The sequence below is a fragment of the Pan paniscus genome, chromosome 5 (genome assembly GCF_029289425.2).
Source record: "Pan paniscus chromosome 5, NHGRI_mPanPan1-v2.0_pri, whole genome shotgun sequence".
Lineage (NCBI taxonomy): Eukaryota > Metazoa > Chordata > Mammalia > Primates > Hominidae > Pan > Pan paniscus.
Genome location: NC_073254.2, coordinates 90758600 through 90781636, shown reverse-complemented (window position 1 = coordinate 90781636; position 23037 = coordinate 90758600). Strand labels below are relative to the sequence as shown.

General features: G+C 39.6%; 1 protein-coding gene across 6 annotated transcripts in view; it reads right to left on the bottom strand.

Moving 5' to 3' along the window:
* SMAP1 (small ArfGAP 1) overlaps positions 1 to 23037 on the bottom strand; it is a 193518-nt gene that overhangs the window by 66824 nt on the left and 103657 nt on the right. For 4 of the 6 annotated variants that reach the window (XM_034962322.3, XM_034962324.3, XM_055113858.2 and 1 more), the window contains exons 4-5: positions 20938 to 21013; positions 2598 to 2678 (exon numbers count right to left, since the gene is read on the bottom strand). In XM_034962322.3, coding sequence (XP_034818213.1) covers positions 2598 to 2678; positions 20938 to 21013 — 157 coding nt within the window. The remainder of the gene's footprint in view (positions 1 to 2597; positions 2679 to 20937; positions 21014 to 23037) is intronic. The other 2 variants (XM_034962326.3, XM_034962330.3) reach the window with 1 other exon arrangement.

Here is a 23037-nt window from a genome sequence, read left to right as displayed (position 1 = left end):
TTCAAAGTAATATTAACAGCATGGGTTCTAAACTCATCATGCAGTTTGACCCACAGATGACTCCCATCCATAGAATCAAAAGCTGCTAAAAGATCTAAAAGTACTGTGAAAACCTAAGTTGTTTTAAACTATTTTCTCAGCAAGAACAAAATACTGCAGTATTTTGTATTTTAAAATAGTCGTTCTTGAAACCTGGTGGCTATATGCACAAGTGACGTAGTGAAACAGCTGACCTCCTGTGCAAGAAAACTGGTTAAACATTCAAGTCCAGTAAGATGGAGGTAAGTACATACTGGGTTCATTATAATCAAACTATACTTGAGTGATTTAAATAAAGACATAGGGCCGGGCACAGTGGCTCACGCCTGTAATCCCAGCACTTTGGTAGGCTGAGGTGGGCAGATCACCTGAGGTCGGGAGTTCGAGACCAGCCTGACCAACACAGAGAAACTCTATCTCTATAAAAATACATAATTAGCCAGGCATGGTGGCGCATGCCTGTAATCCCAGCTACTCGGGAGGCTGAGGCAGAAGAATTGCTTGAACCCGGGAGGCGGAGGTTGCAGTGGGAGGTTGCAATAAGCCGAGATCGCGCCACTGCACTCCAACATGGGCAACAAGAGCGAAACTTTGTCTCAAAGAAATAAATAAATAAATAAATAAAAATAAAATAAAGACATAGTTTCCAAAATTTTTAAGCTTTCTCTCTCTCTCTCTCTCTCTCTCTCTCTAACTACTCTCCTCCCCTTTTCTTTCCCATGGGCCTAGACCTGTATATCCAACCAACTACTAAACACCTCAGTGTTCCACAGTGACCTCATACTTAACACGTCCAACTTCTAATTCACCTCTTTCCTTTTCTGCTCAAACCTGTTCCTTCTTTTCAGCTTGTATCCTTGTCTCACTAATTGGCACCATCATCTACTAAGATGTTCAAGATAGAAACTGGAAGTCACAAGCTTCCCAAAGCACCTCCACAAGACACCAATTACTAAACCCCATAGACTGTACCTTCTTAAGACCTCTCAAAATTACACTCTCTTGGCCAGGCACAGTGGCTTATGCCTGTAATCCCAGCACTTTGGGAGCCCGAGTCGGGTGGATCACAAGGCCAAGAGATCGAGACCATCCTGGCCAACATGGCGAAACCCTGTCTCTACTAAAAATACAAAAATTAGCTGGGCATGGTGGTGCGCACCTGTAGTCCCAGCTACTCAGGAGGCTGAGGCAGGAGAGTCGCTTGAACCCAGGTGATGGAGGTTGCAGTAAGCCGAGATCGCGCCACTGCAGTCCAGCCTGGCAACAGAGCAAGACTCCGTCTCAAAAAAATAAAATAAAATAAAATAAAATTTAAAAATTACACTCTCTTTTACATTCCCTCTGTTACTACTTTGGAACATGTCCCCCTCATTTCATTCCTGGATTAGAATAATAGGTTAAGTCTTTTCCTCACCCATGACCACAAAATTCACTCCCCACGGAGCCTGTAAAGTTGTGTTACAACATGAAAATCTGATTCTGTCACACCCACCCCCCAACGCTTAAAACTCATCACTCAAGTGCCCGAGCCTTCAGAATCAAACTCCTTCAGTGGGCTCATGAGAAGGCTCCTTCATGAGAAAGATAGGAGCCTTGCCGTTCTACTCATATTTCAGTTATGCCATTCTACTTGCAACTCCCCAAACACTGCACTTTGCCCATATGTTTTTTCACAGGCTAGTTTCCCTGTATGGAATTCTTCCTAATCCTTCCTTATATCTAATGCTTATTCAGAGCATAAGATGCATCAAAATGATGCCTCCTGCAGTACAGTGAGCGTACCTCAATCACAGCCCATAATATATTGTATTATAAACTGCTATATAGTTATCTGTTTTCTTGCCTTAGACTGTAAGCTCCTGGAGGGCAGGGGCTATATCTTGCCTTTGTATACCACACATCTAGCCAACCATTTATCATTTATCCCATGTCTACGGGAAAAAATGATAGTTGAAAGGATGCCTGAAACTAATTTATTAAGGCCAATGTAACAAAAAAAAAATAGGTAAAGAGTCAAAAGAAATGAAAACTCTCAAATATTTGTACAGATGACTTTAAAAATACATAGTGGTAATATCCGCACCCTAACCACTTCCACCCAAAATGCATTCTAACAGTTGTCATTGATGATTCTGAACTCATTATCCCATAATACACGTTTTATCTGTATGATGTTTACTATTGCTTAAAAAAAAGAAACTTGACATTAACTTTCTTTAAGTGCTTTTAACAACAGAATCATAGAAAGAAAAATTTTTTTTTAAAAAGTTCCTGTAAGTATAAGATAGTAATGGGCGCAACAACAAAAAACTAACTGCTTCTTAACTGTTGAGATACAGCCATGGCACCAATAAATCAGTCATTCTGAAATTAAATATAGATTCAAAGTTCTTTAATCATACCTGTGGTATAAAAAAAGTCTAGAAATTGCTGTTTTAATTCTAGGGATCATTCAAAATATCAACAACTATTATAGTGTTCCCGAATGACACACTGCAAAAGGAAGTTAATTTACCATTTAACACTACATAATGTAGCTGGTTAAAACATTACCATACCTCCAATTTATTTTTGTCAACAGCAGCTTGCAGAGAAGGAGAGGATACCAAAGGCTGAAGAGGAGCATCAGAGGAGGAAATCTGTGGAGTACAGGTGAAAAGTCAGGAGGAAAAAACAAAAAGAAGGTAATGAGAATTGACAGGCACAGGAAAGAAAAAATCCCTGTATATTTTTGAGATATAGAAGCACTTAGAGGCATGTTAATAAAGTAAAACAATGCATCAAGAAATAAGTACTGCTTTTTAAAAATTTCAATTTGAAATTTATAAAAGGATTTCGTACTGAATAATATATGATTTAAAATGGATTTTACTAGGATATAAAATTTAAAATGTAGTCAGATAAGATCATACCAAAAGTATATGGAAAATAATTAAGCTTCTCTCATAGTTCATCTTTAGTCGACGTGACTATTGAAATACAAATGCTCTGAAACATGAAGACACACTGTCCCAAGTAGTAGAGGAGCAAAAATGAGTTTTTGTTTTTACTTATAATACCTTCTAAGAATGAAAAATAAAACGGAGTTGAAATAGCAAAAGTTAATTAAAATTTTAATCAACTGTTTAAGAAAACAGAAAAAAAGCTAGGAGAAAAAAAGAGCAGATTAATGTAATATAACAGCTGAGCAGCAGACTTATTATAAAGCAATTTATACGCTTCCTTAAGATCAGCAGACAAACACCATTTCCAGTGCTATACTTGCTGAATTACCCCAAAGCATTATGAGACAGTTATATATGCAGCACAGGCAATTTACACACGAAAATGGGTTTCATCTAAAAGCTTTTTTCACACATCTTCCTGCCCAATTTCTACATGCGTAGTTGATCACTTTAATGGAAGCATTATCTTCCTGCTCTTTTACTGCCAAAATGTAACTGAAATACATTTATAAAATGCACAGATCTTTGGGGCCATAAAACTGACATCTCTATACTGCCCTATCATATCAATAGTGCCTATGAGGAATTTTTAAAACTAAAAGGTGCTATTACAGATAGGTCATTATGTAATGTCAAAATAACACTGCAAGATGACAAGTCCTCCCTCAATCTGCTTGTTATTAAGTTAGTTATGGCAGTAATTCCTGAATCACAACACAAGGCTATAAACTTCAGGGAATTTTTTTCTCCTTGCTTACTCACTGTTGGCTCTGTTATAATTGTGTAAGCTAGCCACTTAATGAATATTAATGCAAGTTACACAGGACAGAAAATAAACAACACAATAAAATGTAGATCTTCCATTAAAAAAAGGCAAAGTCGAGCCTTAAAGCCTGGCTTGAAACTGGTTTGTCCTATTGGATATTTACTTGCTAGAAATCTTTAATTACTACTTTATACAGAAAATAAGAATAAAGCACTTTGGGAGGCCGAGGCACGCAGATCACTTGAGGTCAGGAGTTCGAGACCAGCCTGGCCAACATGGGGAACCCTGTCTCTACTAAAAATACAAAAATTTAGCCAGGTGTGGTGGTGCATGCCTGTAATCCCAGCTACTTGGAAGGCTGAGGCAGGAGAATCACATGAACCTGGGAGGCGGAGGTTGCAGTGAGCCAAGATCACGCCACTGCACTCCAGCCTCGGAGACAGAGCGAGACTCCGTCTCAAAAAAATAAAAAATAAAAAGAATAAAAAGCCGTACGATCACTTTAGAAGATAGCTCTATCATAAAAACCTCTTTGCCCAAGCTCATGAAAAGTGGAACAAAAATATAAAAGGATAATATGGGCATTGAGTATGTCAAAAGTTACTAATCCTTAGAAAGCAGCAAGATAATTCATTATATAAGTGCTTGTCCTCCATTTGAGAAGATGATAAGCTGATGTGGCCACTTTTAAAACCCAGTAGCAGGAATATAAAATTTCATTCAATAAGTATCAGTAATTTAACAACAACAACAACAACAACAAAAATTCAGACAGGGTCTCACTCTGTCACCCAGGCTGGAATACAGTGTGAAGATCATAGCTCACTAAAACCTTGAATCCTGGACTCAAGTAAAAACCTTTTTCATTTCAGTAACCACTTTTTTTTTTTTTTCTTTTTTGAGACAGAGTCTTTCTATGTTACCCAGGCTGGACTCAAACTCCTGAACTCAAGCAATCCTCCTGCCTCTCAGCGTCCCGGATAGCTGGGATAACAGATGCACATCACATTTTAATACCAAAAAAAAAAAAAAGAAAAAAGAAAAATAAATGATTTAATACCATGTTCCAGTTGGAAAAGAAAACAAACTTACTCAAGAAGAAAGACATTTGAAAAGTCAATGGACAGATGAACAGGTGAATTCATAACAAATCAGAAACATAATGGAAGAAAGACGCAAAAGGGTACACAGTGTATGAAACCACTCACATAAAACTCTAGAAAAGAAAATATAATCTATGGTGATTAAAAAAAAACAGATCAGTCACCAAGGCCATGGTTGGGGGCTGACTAGCGAGGGGCACAAAGAAACCTTTTGGAGTGACGAAAAGGTTCTATATCTTGATTGTGGTGGTAGTGGTTACACAGCGATATGTATTTGTAAAAATTCATTGATCTGTACCTTAAAATATCTACCTTTTATTATATATGAATTATATTTCAATAAAGTCACTCTTTAAAGTCATATTAGCAGGGTAATATACATTATGTGAGCAATGAATAAACAGAAATCAACATATTGACAACTGGAAGCAAGTAACAGTACAGAACACGGGTAAATGAGGGAAGAAAAAAGGGCAGTGAAAAGGAGAAAACAAATACAGAGACATGAAAAGCTAGGTACTCGAGTCTTCTTTCTAAATCTCTAGTAGGAAATCATCAATATCCATCTTCTGGATTAGTCCTCCTAACTGGTCTCCTTGCCCCAAATCTTGCTCCTCTCCAAATCTATTCTCCATACCATGTCATTCTCGAAGTAAATGTGACCACCACATATCACTGCTTAGAAGGCCTGAATAGTTTATATACATTATATAAGGACAGAGTCCAAACTCCTTAATCAGGCCACAAGTGTCATCTCTACCTTATCTCCCTATTCTTTCCTCCTCTGGCTACATTCATATACACTCTGCCCAGCCATATATGACTCCTTCTGGTTTTTCTCTAGTCTGCTTCTCTGAACTCTAGGGGCCTTTCCTCTTGCTAGTCCCTCTTCTTCAGAAACCCATGCTTCCATTAGTTCCTACTCATCCTTTAATTTTGAGTTAAAACTGCTTCCTCTGGGAAATATTCAAAGTATTCCTTGATCTCTCTATAGAGCCTGGAGTACGCACCTCCTATAACATTTCCCTAATATGTAAGTTTATTTTATTTTATTTTTTATTATTATGATTACACTTTAAGTTGTAGGGTACATGCGCACAACGTGCAGGTTTGTTACATATGTATACATGTGCCATGTTGGTGTACTGCACCCATTAACTCGTCATTTAGCATTAGGTATATCTCCTAATGCTATCCCTCCCCCGTCCCCCCACCCCACAACAGTCCCCGGAGTGTGATGTTCCCCTTCCTGTGTCCATGTGTTCTCATCGTTCAATTCCCACCTATGAGTGAGAACATGTGGTGTTTGGTTTCTTGCCCTTGCGATAGTTTGCTGAGAATGATGGTTTCCAGCTTCATCCATGTCCCTACAAAGGACATGAACTCATCATTTTTTATGGCTGCATAGTATTCCATGGTGTATATGCGCCACATTTTCTTAATCCAGTCTAACATTGTTGGACATTTGGGTTGGTTCCAAGTCTTTGCTATTGTGAATAGTGCCGCAATAAACATACGTGGGCATGTGTCTTTATAGTAGCACGATTTATAGTCCTTTGGGTATATACCCAGTAATGGGATGGCTGGGTCAAACGGTATTTCTAGTTCTAGATCCCTGAGGAATCGCCACACTGACTTCCACAATGGTTGAACTAGTGTACATTCCCACCAACAGTGTAAAAGTGTTCCTATTTCTCCACATCCTCTCCAGCACCTGTTGTTTCCTGAATTTTTAATGATCGCCATTCTAACTGGTGTGAGATGGTATCTCATTGTGGTTTTGATTTGCATTTCTCTGATGGCCAGTGATGATGAGCATTTTTTCATGTGTTTTTTGGCTGCATAAATGTCTTCTTTTGAGAAGTGTCTGTTCATATCCTTTGCCCACTTTTTGATGGGGTTGTTTTTTTCCTGTAAATTTGTTCGAGTTCATTGTAGATTCTGGATATTAGCCCTTTGTCAGATGAGTAGATTGCAAAAATTTTCTCCCATTCTGTAGGTTGCCTGTTCACTGTGATGGTAGTTTCTTTTGCTGTGCAGAAGCTCTTTAGTTTAATTAGATCCCATTTGTCAATTTTGGCTTTTGTTGCCATTGCTCTTGGTGTTTTAGACATGAAGTCCTTGCCCATGCCTATGTCCTGAATGGTATTGCCTAGGTTTTCTTCTAGGGCTTTTATGGTTTTAGGTCTAACATGTAAGTCTTTAATCCATCTTCAATTAATTTTTGTATAAGGTGTAAGGAAGGGATCCAGTTTCAGCTTTCTACATATGGCTAGCCAGTTTTCCCAGCATCATTTATTAAAAAGGGAATCGTTTCCCCATTGCTCCTTTTGTCAGGTTTGTCAAAGATCAGATAGCTGTAGATATGCGGCATTATTTCTGAGGGCTCTGTTCTGCTCCATTGATCTAGATCTCTGTTTTGGTACCAGTACCATGCTGTTTTCGTTACTGTAGCCTTGTAGTATAGTTTGAAGTCAGGTAGCGTGATGCCTCCAGCTTTGTTCTTTTGGCTTAGGATTGACTTGGCGATGTGGGCTCTTTTTTGGTTCCATATGAACTTTAAAGTAGTTTTTTCCAATTCTGTGAAGAAAGTCATTGGTAGCTTGATGGGGATGGCATTGAATCTATAAATTACCTTGGGCAGTATGGCCATTTTCATGATATTGACTCTTCCTACCCATGAGCATGGAATGTTCTTCCATTTGTTTGTATCCTCTTTTATTTCACTGAGCAGTGGTTTGTAGTTCTCCTTGAAGAGGTCCTTCACGTCCCTTGTAAGTTGGATTCCCAGGTATTTTATTCTCTTTGAAGCAATTGTGCATGGGAGTTCACTCATGATTTGGCTCTCTGTTTGTCTATTATTGGTGTATAAGAATGCTTGTGATTTTTGTACATTGATTTTGTATCCTGAGACTTTGCTGAAGTTGCCTATCAGCTTAAGGAGATTTTGGGCTGAGACAATGGGGTTTTCTAGATATACAATCATGTCGTCTGCAAACAGGGACAATTTGACTTCCTCTTTTCCTAATTGAATACCCTTTATTTCCTTCTCCTGCCTAATTGCCCTGGCCAGAACTTCCAACACTATGTTGAATAGGAGTGGTGAGAGAGGGCATCCCTGTCTTGTGCCCGTTTTCAAAGGGAATGCTTCCAGTTTTTGCCCATTGAGTATGATATTGGCTGTGGGTTTGTCATAGATAGCTCTTATTATTTTGAGATACGTCCCACCAATACCTAATTTATTGAGAGTTTTTAGCATGAAGGGCTGTTGAATTTTGTCAAAGGATTTTTCTGCATCTATTGAGATAATCATGTGGTTTTTGTCTTTGGTTCTGTTTATATGCTGGATTACATTTATTGATTTGTGTATATTGAACCAGCCTTGCATCCCAGGGATGAAGCCCACTTGATCATGGTGGTTAAGCTTTTTGATGTGCTGCTGGATTCGGTTTGCCAGTATTTTATTGAGGATTTTTGCATCAATGTTCATCAAGGAGATTGGTCTAAAATTCTCTTTTTTGGTTGTGTCTCTGTCAGGCTTTGCTATCAGGATGATGCTGGCCTCATAAAATGAGTTAGGGAGGATTCCCTCTTTTTCTATTGATTGGAATCATTTCAGAAGGAATGGTACCAGCTCCTCCTTGTACCTCTGGTAGAATTCGGCTGTGAATCCATCTGGTCCTGAACTCTTTTTGGTTGGTAAGCTATTGATTATTGCCACAATTTCAGAGCCTGTTATTGGTCTATTCAGAGAGTCAACTTCTTCCTGGTTTACTCTTGGGAGGGTGTATGTGTCGAGGAATTTATCAATTTCTTCTAGATTATCTAGTTTATTGGTGTAGAGGTGTTTGTCGTATTCTCTGATGGTAGTTTGTATTTCTGTGGGATCGGTGGTGATATCCCCTTTATCATTTTTTATTGTGTCTATTTGATTCTTCTCTCTTTTCTTCTTGATTAGTCCTGCTAGCGGTCTATCAATTTTGTTGATCCTTTCAAAAAACCAGCTCCTGGATTCATTGATTTTTTGAAGGGTTTTTGTGTCTCTATTTCCTTCAGTTCTGCTCTGATTTTAGTTATTTCTTGCCTTCTAGCTTTTGAATGTGTTTGCTCTTGCTTTTCTAGTTCTTTTAATTGTGATATTAGGAGTCACTTTTGGATCTTTCCTGCTTTCTCTTGTGGGCATTTAGTGCTATAAATTTCCCTCTACACACTGCTTTGAATGTGTCTCAGAGATTCTGGTATGTTGTGTCTTTGTTCTCGTTCGTTTCAAAGAACATCTTTATTTCTGCCTTCATTTCGTTATGTACCCAGTAGTCATTCAGGAGCAGGTTGTTCAGTTTCCATGTAGTTGAGCGGTTTCGAGTGAGTTTCTTAATCCTGAGTTCTAGTTTGATTGCACTGTGGTCTGAGAGACAGTTCGTTATAATTTCTGATCTTTTACATTTGCTGAGGAGACCTTTACTTCCAACTATGTGGTCAATTTGGGAATAGGTGTGGTGTGGTGCTGAAAAAAATGTATATTCTGTTGATTTGGGGTGGAGAAGTCTGTAGATGTCTATTAGGTCCCCTTGGTGCAGAGCTGAGTTCTATTCCTGGGTATCCTTGTTAACTTTCTGTCTCGTTGATCTGTCTAATGTTGACAGTGGGGTGTTAAAGTCTCCCATTATTATTGTGTGGGAGTCTAAGTCTTTTTGTAGGTCACTCAGGACTTGCTTTATGAATCTGGGTGCTCCTTTATTGGGTGCATATATATTTAGGATAGTTAGCTCTTCTTGTTGAATTGATCCCTTTACCATTATGTAATGGCCTTCTTTGTCTCTTTTGATCTTTGTTGGTTTGAAGTCTGTTTTATCAGAGACTGGGATTGCAACCCCTGCCTTTTTTTGTTTTCTATTTGCTTGGTAGATCTTCCTCCATCCCTTTATGTTGAGCCTATGTGTGTCTCTGTATGTGAGATGGGTTTCCTGAATACAGCACACTGATGGGTCTTGACTCTTTATCCATTTTGCCAGTCTGTGTCTTTTAATTGGAGCATTTAGCCCATTTACATTTAAAGTTAATATTGTTATGTGTTAATTTGATCCTGTCATTATGATGTTAGCCGGTTATTTTGCTTGTTCGTTGATGCAGTTTCTTCCTAGCCTTGAAGGTCTTTACAATTTGGCATGTTTTTGCAGTGGCTGGTACCGGTTGTTCCTTTCCATGTTTAGTGCTTCCTTCAGGAGCTCTCTTAGGGCAGGCCTGGTGGTGAGAAAATCTCTCAGCATTTGCTTGTCTGTAAAGGATTTTATTTCTCCTTCACTTATGAAGCTTAGTTTGGCTGGATATGAAATTCTGGCTTGAAAATTCTTTTCTTTAAGAATGCTGAATATTGGCCCCCACTCTCTTCTGGCTTGTAGAGTTTCTGCCGACAGATCCGCTGTTAGTCTGATGGGCTTCCCTTTGTGGGTAACCCGACCTTTCTCTCTGGCTGCCCTTAACATTTTTTCCTTCATTTCAACTTTGGTGAATCTGACAATTATGTGTCTTGGAGTTGTTCTTCTCGAGGAGTATCTTTGTGGCGTTCTCTGTATTTCCTGAATCTGAATGTTGGCCCGCCTTGCTAGATTGGGGAAGTTCTCCTGGATAATATCCTGCAGAGTGTTTTCCAACTTGGTTCCACTCTCCCCGTCACTTTCAGGTACACCAATCAGGCATAGATTTGGTCTTTTCACATAGTCCCATATTTCTTGGAGACTTTGTTCGTTTCTTTTTATTCTTTTTTCTCTAAACTTCCCTTCTCGCTTCATTTCATTCATTTCATCTTCCATCACTGATACCCTTTCTTCCAGTTGATCGCATTGGCTCCTGAGGCTTCTGCATTCTTCATGTAGTTCTTGAGCCTTGGCTTTCAGCTCCATCAGCTCCTTTAAGCACTTCTCTGCATTGGTTATTCTAGTTATACATTCATCTAATTTTTTTTCAAAGTTTTTAACTTCTTTGCCATTTGTTTGAGTTTCCTCCCGTAGCTCGGAGTAGTTTGTTCGTCTGAAGCCTTCTTCTCTCAACTCGTCAAAGTCATTCTCTGTCCACCATTGTTCCGTTGCTGGTGAGGAACTGCGTTCCTTTGGAGGAGGAGAGGCGCTCTGCTTTTTAGAGTTTCCAGTTTTTCTGCTCTGTTTTTTCCCCATCTTTGTGGTTTCATCTACTTTTGGTCTTTGATGATGGTGACGTACAGATGGGTTTCTGGTGTGGATGTCCTTTCTGTTTGTTAGTTTTCCTTCTAACAGACAGGACCCTCAGCTGCAGGTCTGTTGGAGTTTGCTAGAGGTCCACTCCAGACCCTGTTTGCCTGGGTATTAGCAGCGGTGGCTACAGGACAGCGGTGGCTGTAGAACAGCGGATTTTCATGAACCGCAAATGCTGCTGCCTGATTGTTCCTCTGGAAGTTTTGTCTCAGAGGAGTACCCAGTCGTGTGAGGTGTCAGTCTGCCCCTACTGGGGGATGCCTCCCAGTTAGGCTGCTCGAGGGTCAGGGACCCACTTGAGGAGGCAGTCTGCCTGTTCTCAGATCTCCAGCTGCGTGCTGGGAGAACGACTACTCTCTTCAAAGCTCAGATGGAAATGCAGAAATCACCTGTCTTCTCCATCGCTCAGGCTGGGAGCTGTAGACCGGAGCTGTTCCTATTCAGCCATCTTGGCTCCACATATGTATATTTCCATGTTGGCCATCTGGGTCAGTGGAGGTTGTTGGCCTCTCTTCAAATCCAAAGAACAATAAAGCCCTCACTCAGAGAAACAGAGCAAACAGCAACATCCATAGTAGGGCTAGAAATTCCAGGGGAGGACCAAGAAGGCATCTGTCTTCATGATCACAAGGTCCCAAAATAGGCTGTCTGCAAGCTGAAGAGCAAGGAGAGCCAATTCAAGTTCCAAAACTAAAGAACTTGGAGTCCAATGTTTGAGGGCAGGAAGCATCCAGCATGGGAGAAAAATGTAGGCTGGGAAGCTAGGCGTCATATGTAAGTTTTATCCCATGTTGTCTTATAAAAATCTAGTTACTTATCAGTATTCTTTGTTCAACTAAAGTTATCTGTGGCAGATATTATTTCTATTCTGTTCACCATCTTTAGCACCTGACATTCAACAGGTCTCAATAAATATTTTCAACTGTTACAGGAAAAGAGGAGGAAGGAAGCATCTCAGAAGGAGAACCAAAAGGAGGCTCAATCTCAGTAATTGTTCTTTGAAAGTTCATTGGCTTGCTAACATACTTTACTGAAATCCCATAGAAGTTATCCATATTTACTTTCAAATTTAGAATTTATTTTGTAACAGATATTAATTCCATTTCACTGGCTCCTAGTACTTTTATACATGTAGAGCATAGGACTCTGACCTTAGAAAATTTTGCTGGAAATTGGTGGTGTCAGTGAATGCAGTAGTCATACTTAAATGTCCTTCCGAACTCCCACCCACCCCGTCTATCCATGAGATAATACGCAGTAGAAATCCAGTAAAGACATTCTTCAGAAATAAAATGAGTTTTCTTCAGAAATAAAATGAGTTTAACAGTCTTTCCTTCAATTATTCTTAAGCTCAGACGTTCTTCTCTAGGCCACCATCAAAGTAACCGATATGTGAAAAAACTCCCAGAACACTACAATTGTATAAACTTACCTCATGCAAAAGAAAAACTGACCACGTAAAACAAGTTCCCAACTCCCACCTAGAATAAGGTGAACAAACACCCTTTGAAAAGGTATGAAGTAATTGAAGGCCATAAAGCATAATGTTTAAAATTTTCTTGATGAATTTTTTGAAATATTTGCTACTACCACCCTTTTAAACAGAATAATGCTATGAAAATTAAATCTGGTGGTCCAAAGCAGTGAAAAAGATACAGTCACTGAAAAACATCTTACAGATTAATTATTGGCAATGGATTCCTCCAATCTCATTTCAGAAATTCCTGGATGTGTTTTCTAAGTAGAAATTTTATCACAGCAATTCTCAAATGGCTGTCTCATGAGCTTTTAGTATACCATGAAGCTCAAGTTTTTCAGAAGTCTAGAAATCATTTTAAATATATGATTTCCAATTTTGCACTCCATGGCATATCTTGGATTTAAAAAGCTGAAAACATAAACATTTACTAAATTAGTATATAACCCATACAAAACACAACATCAATGAAACTCATCCATAGGAGGATTAAAAGACATTGAAAACTTAACCAAGTAACCATAGCTACCAAGTGTGTAGAAGAAGCCTAAATCTTAATATTTAATATTTTAACTTTAAAATCTGTGGCCAAGTCAATAAGAAATATGTAGAATTCTGGAAAACTTAAAAAAATTTTAAGTCCTTTACATGCTCTATTGGGGTGTCCTATAATTAAAGGGCTGATTAAAGTGTAGAGCAATTAATGAAACAGAACTCAAGCCAAGATTTCTCCAATGATATAAACTCTTATAATTAAGTTTGAGTATTCATTTTTCTTATCTACCTGCTTACAGTCATTTCCTGCCATCACAATAGCTTATATTGCAAGTGGTTATGTGCTAGGCACCCTAATAAGAATAGAGTATACTTCATCTTAATTCTTGCAGCAATACTATGAAATTCAGACACTATAACATCCCTATTTCACAGAAGAGGAAGCAAACTGTAATGAAAAGAAGTAACAAAGAAAACCAAGTAGAGACCCTGCTCTTTTACGCTAATCTCAACTCACTAGCTGAAGAGACACAGAGACAGCATGGCGCAAGGGGAAAGAGAAAAGCTACTGGAGGAAAAGAGCAAATTATGTGGCAGTTCAGCCTCATCTACCTAAGTCCTCTTGTATCTCTTAAACTCACTTAAAATACTTTGCTTCCCACTGTGATTCACTACTGGTAAGTGAGCAAGGGAAGGAGGACAGACAGGACAGATTTCTCTTTTTCTTTTTTGAAACAGGGTCTTAAGTCTGTTGCCCAGGTTGTAGTACAGCGGTGTGATCACAGCTCACTGAAGCCTCAACCTCCTGGGCTCAAGCAATTCTCTCACCTCAGCCTCCTGAGTAACTGAAACTACAGGCGCACTCTACCACATCCAGCTAATTTTTCATTATTATTTTTTGTAGAGACAGGGTCTTGCCATGTTACCCAAACTGGTCTCAAACTCCTGGACTCAAGCGATCCCCCTGCTTCAGCCTCCTAAAGTGCTGGGATGACAGACATGAGCCACCATGCCTGGCCAACAGGACAAACTTCTGCAAAGTGTTGTCAAATTTCCCATCACTCAATGAAATCAGGCAGAACAAGGGAGGTAGACTCATTCTATATGACCATAGTAGGCAGAATTCTGACAGCCACTAAAATTTCCACCCCCTGGTATACACACTCTGTATAACACCAACCCTGTGATTGTGGGCAGGACTGTGGTAAATCAAATAATGAGCGGGCCATATGTGGGCTAAAGCAAATGTCAGATTCTGACTTAAAGCCTGCCACCAGATGCAGCTGTACAGTTGAAGTACATCAACTCACTTGCCACTATAAAGCCTGCCACCAGATGCAGCTTAATTGTCACTTACTACTCAATGATAGGGTTTTGATATGAGTCTGCAAGCAACTGATTTACTATGGTCTCTGTGCAGTCAAACCTCTCTGCCAATGTTGATCTGTGTTTGTAGCCACTCCCCAGCACTAGCATCACTGCTTCAGCTCCACCTCAGATCATCAGGCAATACATTCTCAAATGGAGCACACCCTGGATCCCTCACAAGGGCAGTTCTATTCAACATGCTGTATTCAACACATTGAATAGAGCACTAGGGGAGAACAGTAGGAATCAGTAAGTAAGTGACAAGGAAGCTCAGAGGCAGGGAAACTCGAAATGGCAGCATCAAGAGGGAAGCCATGCAGCTAGCCAAGATAGGCTAGAAGCCAGGAAGGACTCCCCATCATGGTGGCAAGGTAAGCAAAAATCCTTAACAGTCCACATTCCCACCACAGCCCCTGCAATCTTAGCTACAGAAGAGTCCTTCAGCCCTCACAGGCCCTGAGTCTAGTATAAGGAGCTGCCTGGAGTCCACACAACTGAACTATCTCAGAGAGAATTCATACTGGATCTCACCCACCCACTGGGACCAAGCTGCTGCTGCACAGTGCCATTTTGACAGTACCGCCAACACTAGACTACATCCAGCCCTGAAGCCCAATAATCCCAGCATCTTGACATCTGTGGGATCTCCCTCCCAACATCACTTGACATCTTCCCGGAAGGCCTCATCATCAGAACACCAGCTAGACTCGGCAGTGCAGCCAAGTCCCTGGCACCTGAGTCCTGCAGAAGCCTACACCCTGGAGAAGAGGCAGTCTTGCACATCAGGGAGTCTGCTCCAGGATATAAGGAGCTGAAGCATGTGCTCTCCAGACCTGAGAACCGCCTGCCTGGGGCTGCCACCACAGACAGTGACCCTGCCCCTTCCAAGAGCAGAGCCATTGTGTATCCACATACATTGCCTGGGACACCAATGCAAATGCCTGCACACGCTGCCCAGGGACCTGAGAAGTGACTGGCCCAGTTGGCCACCATCCACACACACTGCCTGTGCAGTGGACACGACTGAGGAATGGCTTGTCCCTATCACTGTCAGTGCCCACACACCCAGCCCAGAGACCCAAGGAAGGGCTTGGTTAGAGGTACCACATGGCCACCATATATATCTGGAAAGTCCTCCTGGATGCCTGAGAACAGGCCTACTCAGAGCTGCTGCCACCAAAACCAGCATGGACTGCCCAGGGGCCTGACAACCGACGTACTCAGACTGACACTGTTGTTAGCATCCTTCACCTGGGGACCCAAGAACCCTCCCACATAGCCACAGCCACCACCGCCCACATGACCCAACCAGGGGCTTGAGGGTTAACTCATCTGGGTCCTATGACATCCATTGCACATGCCCAATCTGCTCATGATCAACTGGGATTTATCCCAAGCATGCATAAATGGTTTAACATATACAAATCAATAAATGTGATACATCACATCAACAGAATGAAAGACAAAAACTTTATCATCTTTTCAACAGATACAGAAAAAGAATTTCATAAAATTCAACATCTCTTCATGATAAACATTCTCAACAAATTAGGCATAAAGGAACATACCTCAACATAATAAAGGTCATATATGACAAACCCACAGCTAACATCATAATGAATGGGGAAAAGCTGAAAACTTCTCTTCTAAGAACAGAAAAAAGACAAGGATACCCACTTTCACCAATCTTATTCAACAAAATATTCAACATAATATCCTTTGTGTTTGTAACACAAAGGATAACACTTGAGGGGGTAGATATCCCATTTTACATTATGTGATTTTTACACATTCCATGCCTGTATTAAAACATCTCATGTCTCCTATAAATATATACACCTACTATACACCCACAAAAATGAAAAATTATTAAAAACAGATTAAAGACTTAGCTGGGTGTGGTGGCTCATGCCTGTAATCCCAGCACTTTGGGAGCCCGAGGCAGGGGGATCACTTGAGGCCAGGAGTTCGAGACCAGCCTGGGCAACGTGGCAAAACCCCATCTCTAACAAAAATACAAAGTTAGCCAGGCATGGTGGCACGCACCTGTAATGCCAGCTACTCGGGAGACTGAGGCAGGAGAATCACTTGAACCCAGGAGGCGGAGGTTGCAGGGAGCTGAGATTGCACCATTACACTCTAGCCTGGGTGAAACAGGGGGACTCCATCTCAAAAAAAAAAAAACGTAATAATGAAGACTTAAATAGGAGACCCAAAACTATAAAATTTGTAGAAGAAAACATAGGAAACACTGGTCTAGGCAAAGATCTTATGAATAAAACTTCAAAAGCACAGGCAACAAAACCAAAAATAGAAAAATGGGACTATATCAAACTAAAAAGCTTCTGCATGGCAAAGGAGACAATTAACAGAGTGAAGAGACAATCTGTAAAATAAGAGTAAATATTAACAAACTACTCATTTGACAAGAAACTAGCATCCATAATATACAAGGAACTCGAACAACTCGACAGCAAAAAATAATAATAAAAAAATAAGCAAAAGATCTGAATAGACATTTCTCAAAAGACACAAAAATGGCCAACAAGTACATAAAAAAGGTCAAATCAATAATCATCAGAGAAATGCAGGAGGAGCCAAGATGGCCAAATAGGAACAGCTCCGGTCTACAGCTCCCTGCGTGAGCGATGCAGAAGACGGGTGATTTCTGCATTTCCATCTGAGGTACAGGGTTCATCTCACTAGGGAGTGCCAGACAGTGGGCTCAGCAAATCAAAACCACAATAAGATATCTTACCACAGTTAGAATGGTTTATTATCAAAAAGATGATAGATACTGGAGAGGATACAGAGAAAACAAAACTCTTAGATACTGTTGGTGGGAATGTAAATTAGTACAGCCACTATGGATAATATGGAGGTTTCTCAAAAAATTAAAAACAGAATTACCATATAAGCCAGCAATCCCACTACAGGGCATTTATCTAAAGAAAAGGAAATTAGCATATCAAAGAGATACCTGAACCCCCATGTTTACTGCAGCTCTATTCACAATAGCCAAGATACAGAATTAACCTAAATTTCCATCAATAGATGAACAGATTTTTAAAGTGTGATATATATACACAATGGAATACTATTCAGCCATAAAAAGAATGAAATCCTACCATTCACAGCAACATGGATAACCCTGGGGGCCATTATGCTAAGTAAAATAAGTCAGGCACAGAAGGATAAATGCCACGTGTTCTCATTCTTCTGTGTGAGCTAAGAAAAACTGAACTCATGCAAGTAGAGGGAAGAACTATGGACATTAAAGGGTAAGGGAGAGGAAAGGATGGGGAGAAATTTTTAACAGATGTGACAGTACAGCTAGATAGGAGGAGTACGATTTAGTGTTCTGTAGTATTATAGGGTAAGTACGGCTAACAATAATTTAGTGTATATTTTCAAAAAGCTAGATGATACTGAATGTTCCCAACACAAAGAAATGATAAACGTCAGCAGGGTGTGGTGGCTCACACCGGTAATCCCAGCACTTTGAGAGGTCGAGGTGGGCAGATCACGAGGTCAAGAGATCGAGACCATCCTGGCCAACATGGCAAAACCCCGTCTCTACTAAAAATACAAAAATTAGCTGGGCGTGGTAGCACGCCTGTAGTCCCAGCTACTCGGGAGGCTGAAGCAGAAGAATTGCTTGAACCCGCGAGGCAGAGGTTGCAGTGAGCCAAGATTCACCACTGCACTCCAGTCTGGCAACAGAGCGAGACTCTGTCTCAAAAAAAAAAGAAAAAGAAAAAGAAGAAATGATAAATGTCCTTCTGTGGATACCCCTTAAGTACTCTAGTACTCCTGGAATACCTTAGATATAAGGTACTTATATTTTTTTAAATCTGTTCCTATCTCCACTGTGATAAATGTCTCTAACAGTCATGTCCTCTTTGTTTTAGTATCCTAGGAGATTGTGAGCATAATAAGTGATCCAAATTTATTTGGATGAGTGCTCAATCTATTACTGAAGATGAAACACTGAACAGAAATATGTAATTCTCAGTAATACATAAGATTAGTTACTTGCTCACTGATCACCATGAAAGAGGAAAAAATCCTTTAAATCTGCTACAATATAAACTTATTTATTATTATTTTGCTTATATTGGAATAAGTGGAATACATTTTCCCTTGGGTTTATTGTGACTTTTGTAAATCTTTCTGCATTTTTATTTCAATAGTACTATAAACTCAGGAGTATATACTGAAGTAAACAGACTTTTACCTTAAAATTTTTACTCTCAAGCCTACAAAAAAAAAAGGAAGGAACTGTAGAGTGAATACCTCTATAAACATCACTAATATTAGTCAAATACTAACATTAGCCATATTTGTTCTCTCTCTACAGACACAAACACACAAAGCTGCTAGGTTTCACCAAACCACTTGAAAGTGTTAGGTATCATAACATTTAATCTCCAAGTATTTTATTCTACCATGTATCTTATAAATGAAGGAATTTTTACAACTAAGCATACCATTATTACACCTTGAAGGGGGAAAAAAACCCAACTCAGTAACAGCTACCATCCCAAAATAAAACCATCTTACACATTACCATGTAAAAATAATTTCCTAATTATTGCTAAGAAAAGAAACATAATACAAATATAATTTTTAAAATTATATTTTTAAAGTGTTTAATATGAAACAGTATGTTCCCTAAAATAAACTAAAATGATTTCTTAACATTTCATATGAAAATACATTACACTTTTAAGTTAGTCCTTTCCCCCATCAATGCTTACAGCGGCCTTAATTTTATAGACATTATAAATATTCTCAATACTGTCAATTTTTAATCAACCCTTCAACAGATTTCCTCACATCCACTGTAAATGCAGCTCCAATGCTACACACAAGGATATCTTTGCTCTAAAATACACACTAATGATACTTGAAAACTTAATTTTTTTTTTTTTTGACACAGAATCTTACTCTGTTGCCCAGACTGGAGTGCAGTGGCTCAATCTCAGCTCACTGAAACCTCTGCCTCCTGGATGCAAGCAATTCTGCCTCAGCCTCCCAAGTGGCTGGGATTACAGGCATGCACCACTGGGCCCAGCTAATTTTTGTATTTTTAGTAGAGACGGGGTTTCACCATGTTGGCCAGGCTGGTCTCAAATCCACCTGACTCAGCCTCCCAAAGTGCTGGGATTACAGGCGTAAGCCACCATGCCCAGTCGGAAAAAAAATAAAAATTTTTTTTAATAAAAAGAGATAGGGTCTCACTATGTTGCCCAGCAGCCTGGTCTTGAACTCCTGGGTTCAAATGATCCTACCACCTTGGCCTCCCAAAGTGCTGGGATTACAGGCATGAGCTACCATATTGAGCTGATACTTAAAAACTTTTTTAACAAGATTTTTTTATGGCCAAAGATAGCATATTAAAATATCCTAACTTTATTAGGATTTTACTGAATTTTTAATATATTGCTTCTCCATATGGGCCAAATAGGAAACCAGTTTGTATGAAAAATGAGATGAATCTATTTCCATAGTATCTAAATTGCTTGACAGATGACTTCACCAAAAGATTAACTGGTTTATAGCTTATCAATCTAGCAATCAAAGTCCAAAAATGATTTCAACAATAAAGGCAATTAGCCTTAGACTATAATTAACTTGGATGAGAAAATTTTTAAAAAACTAAAAAGAAACAGCTGATAAAACATAACAGTCCTGTGTCATTTAACAATTGGGATACATTCTGAGAAACATATCATTACATGACAGCATCATCGTGCAAACATAATCGAGTGCGCTCATACAAACCTAGATGGTACAACCTACTACATACTTAGGTAATATGGTAACATCTATTACTCCCAGGCTACAAACCTGTACTGCATGTTACTATAGTGAATACTGTAGGCAATTCTAACACAATGGTAAGTATCTGTGTACGCAGATATATCTAAACATAGAGTACAGTAAAAATAAGGGATTATAAACTTATAGGACCAACGTTGTATATACAGTCTGTCATTGACTGAAATGTTGTTATGGGTACCTGATGGTATTTGATTACTACTGTAAAGACTTAACTATTAGGAGTATCAAAATGCTTGCTAATAACAAATGTAAATGCCATCTTTTAATATATTCCTGGGCTACTGGTTTCATTTCTCAATGGACCAACCAAAGAAAGCCCTTAGAGGAAGACATATTTGCCTTTTTTCTTTTTCATACATTTCTAGAATCTAGGGGAAAAAATTTCTCTCCCACCATTTTCAATTAGTGGTTCTAGCTTTTTTGCAAATTTCAAAAATTAACTTAATTAAATGCCATGTAAGTGGTTATTAGATTTAGAATATGCTCCTTTCTAAATCAAGACTTCTGCTCTGCAAGAGCTCAACATTATATAACCAAAAAAGTTCCAATATTCAAATGTAAATATATACAACTAGTATGTTTTCACAATAAATAAATTAAGCTGTATTGCATGTTAAAAGTTTGAGATCTAGTCAACAAACAATTGATGAGAGATGAAGGTTTTACTTACATTTGTAATAGCTATGGCATTTTTATCGTAGTATTTCTTCTTTTCATATTTATCTCTGATGAAAAATTCCACTGCTCTGAAAACAGATAACTTAAGGAAAAGCATGAATTCAGTGATATGTACACTTCCCTTTATTCGCTCCACTCCACAAAGTTGGGACTCTAAATTTAATTTTCCTACTCCTCAATCTGTGCTCTCTTTCACATTATTTCTGCAACTACATTCTGTAAACTACTTTTCTTTCTCTTAAAGAAGTCTACCTCTTTCAGGAAATTTTCTCACTGAACAAAACTCATCCAAACTAATTCTAGAAAGAAAAGTAAATGACAATTCTTAATTCCTACATCACCACCACCACTATCAATGCATCACCACACTTTAAATTCAATTCAGGTTCATTTGGGGTTTTTGGTATAAGAAATTAACATCTATGCAAGTACCCACACTGAGCCAGACATCCTATACTATATATGCTGTACATACTTTGGGTCCTTTAATTCCTCCCATACCCCACGAATGTGCATATTATTAGTTCCATATCATAGATGAAGAAACAGCAACTTGGAAAGATTAAGCACTTGTGATTCCAATATCTATGTTCTTTTCCACTATATATGCTGTCTCTGGGCACATCATATAGGATTCCACATGTATTAGAAGAACAGTGGCCAATTTTATCCTTGCAAAGTTGAGAAATGGAAAAGTCAAGATGATAAAGCCAACGTTAGTCTTCTTTAAATTCTTGAAGTTGTCTGGACTCATCTTACCTGTTAATAGAGTGAGTAGTTTATACTGGGATTGAGTGTTTAGAGTTACGTGACATCGATAACTTCTCTTGCCACTCATCATATTCCACTGAAACGGAAATTCTTAAAGGGGTTCTTAACCTCTTTAGTGACATGAGCTCCTCTGGAACTCAGGTAAAGCCTGAAGACTCCTTTCTGATAATTCTTTTCAATGCATAAAACACACATAATTACAGAAAAAAACCCAATTACACTGAAATATAGTATCTCTGTGGATCCCCCAAGTTAAGGGGATCATTCTAGTCAAAAGAAAAGTTACCTGGGCGGTAATACAATACAGTTTCAGTCAATAACCATTCATAAAAATTTTTTAAAAAGCCTTTTAAAATGACAGTTGAGGCAACAGGTAATAGAAAGGGATGACAGACCACACAACACGTCCCAGAATAATGTTGTTTTCTTACAACACTGATGAAACAAAAAATTTATTTCTACCCGAGCCACTGTCTGTGTAGACTTTCCAAATTTTCCCCTACCTACTTGGGTTTTCTATGGGTACTCAAGCTTCATCTCATATCCCCAAGATATGCACATCAGGTTATTTCACATGTATAAATGGCCCAGTATGAGTGAATGTGGGTGTATGTAAGTGCATCCTGCAATAGAACAGTGCCCTGTCCAAGGTTGGTTCCCAGCTTGTGCCCTGAGCAGACGGGACAGCTCCAGCCACCAGCAACCCTAACCTGGAGTAAGCAGGTTGAAAAGTGAATGAATAGTTCTTTGGAGCCAAGATGGCCGAATAGGAACAGCTCTGGTCTACAGCTCCCAGCGTGAGCGATGCAGAAGACGGGTGATTTCTGCATTTCCATCTGAGGTACCGGGTTCATCTCACTAGGGAGTACCAGACAGTGGGCACAGGACAGTGGGTGCAGCACACCGTGGGCGAGCGGAAGCAGGGAGAGGCATTGCCTCACTCGGGAAGCGCAAAGGGTCAGGGAGTTCCCTTTCCTAGTCAAAGAAAGGGGTGACAGACAGCACCTGGAAAATCGGGTCACTGCCACCCCAATACCGCGCTTTTCCGACGGGCTTGAAAAACGGCGCACCAGGAGATTATATTCCACACGTGGCTCGGAGGGTCCTACGCCCCCGGAGTCTTGCTGATTGCTAGCACAGCAGTCTGAGACCAAACTGCAAGGCGGCAGGGAGGCTGGGGGAGGGGCACCCCCCATTGCCCAGGCTTGCCTAGGTAAACAAAGCAGCCTGGAAGCTCCAACTGGGTGGAGCCCACCACAGCTCAAGGAGGCCTGCCTGCCTCTGTAGGCTCCATCTCTGGGGGCAGAGCACAGACAAACAA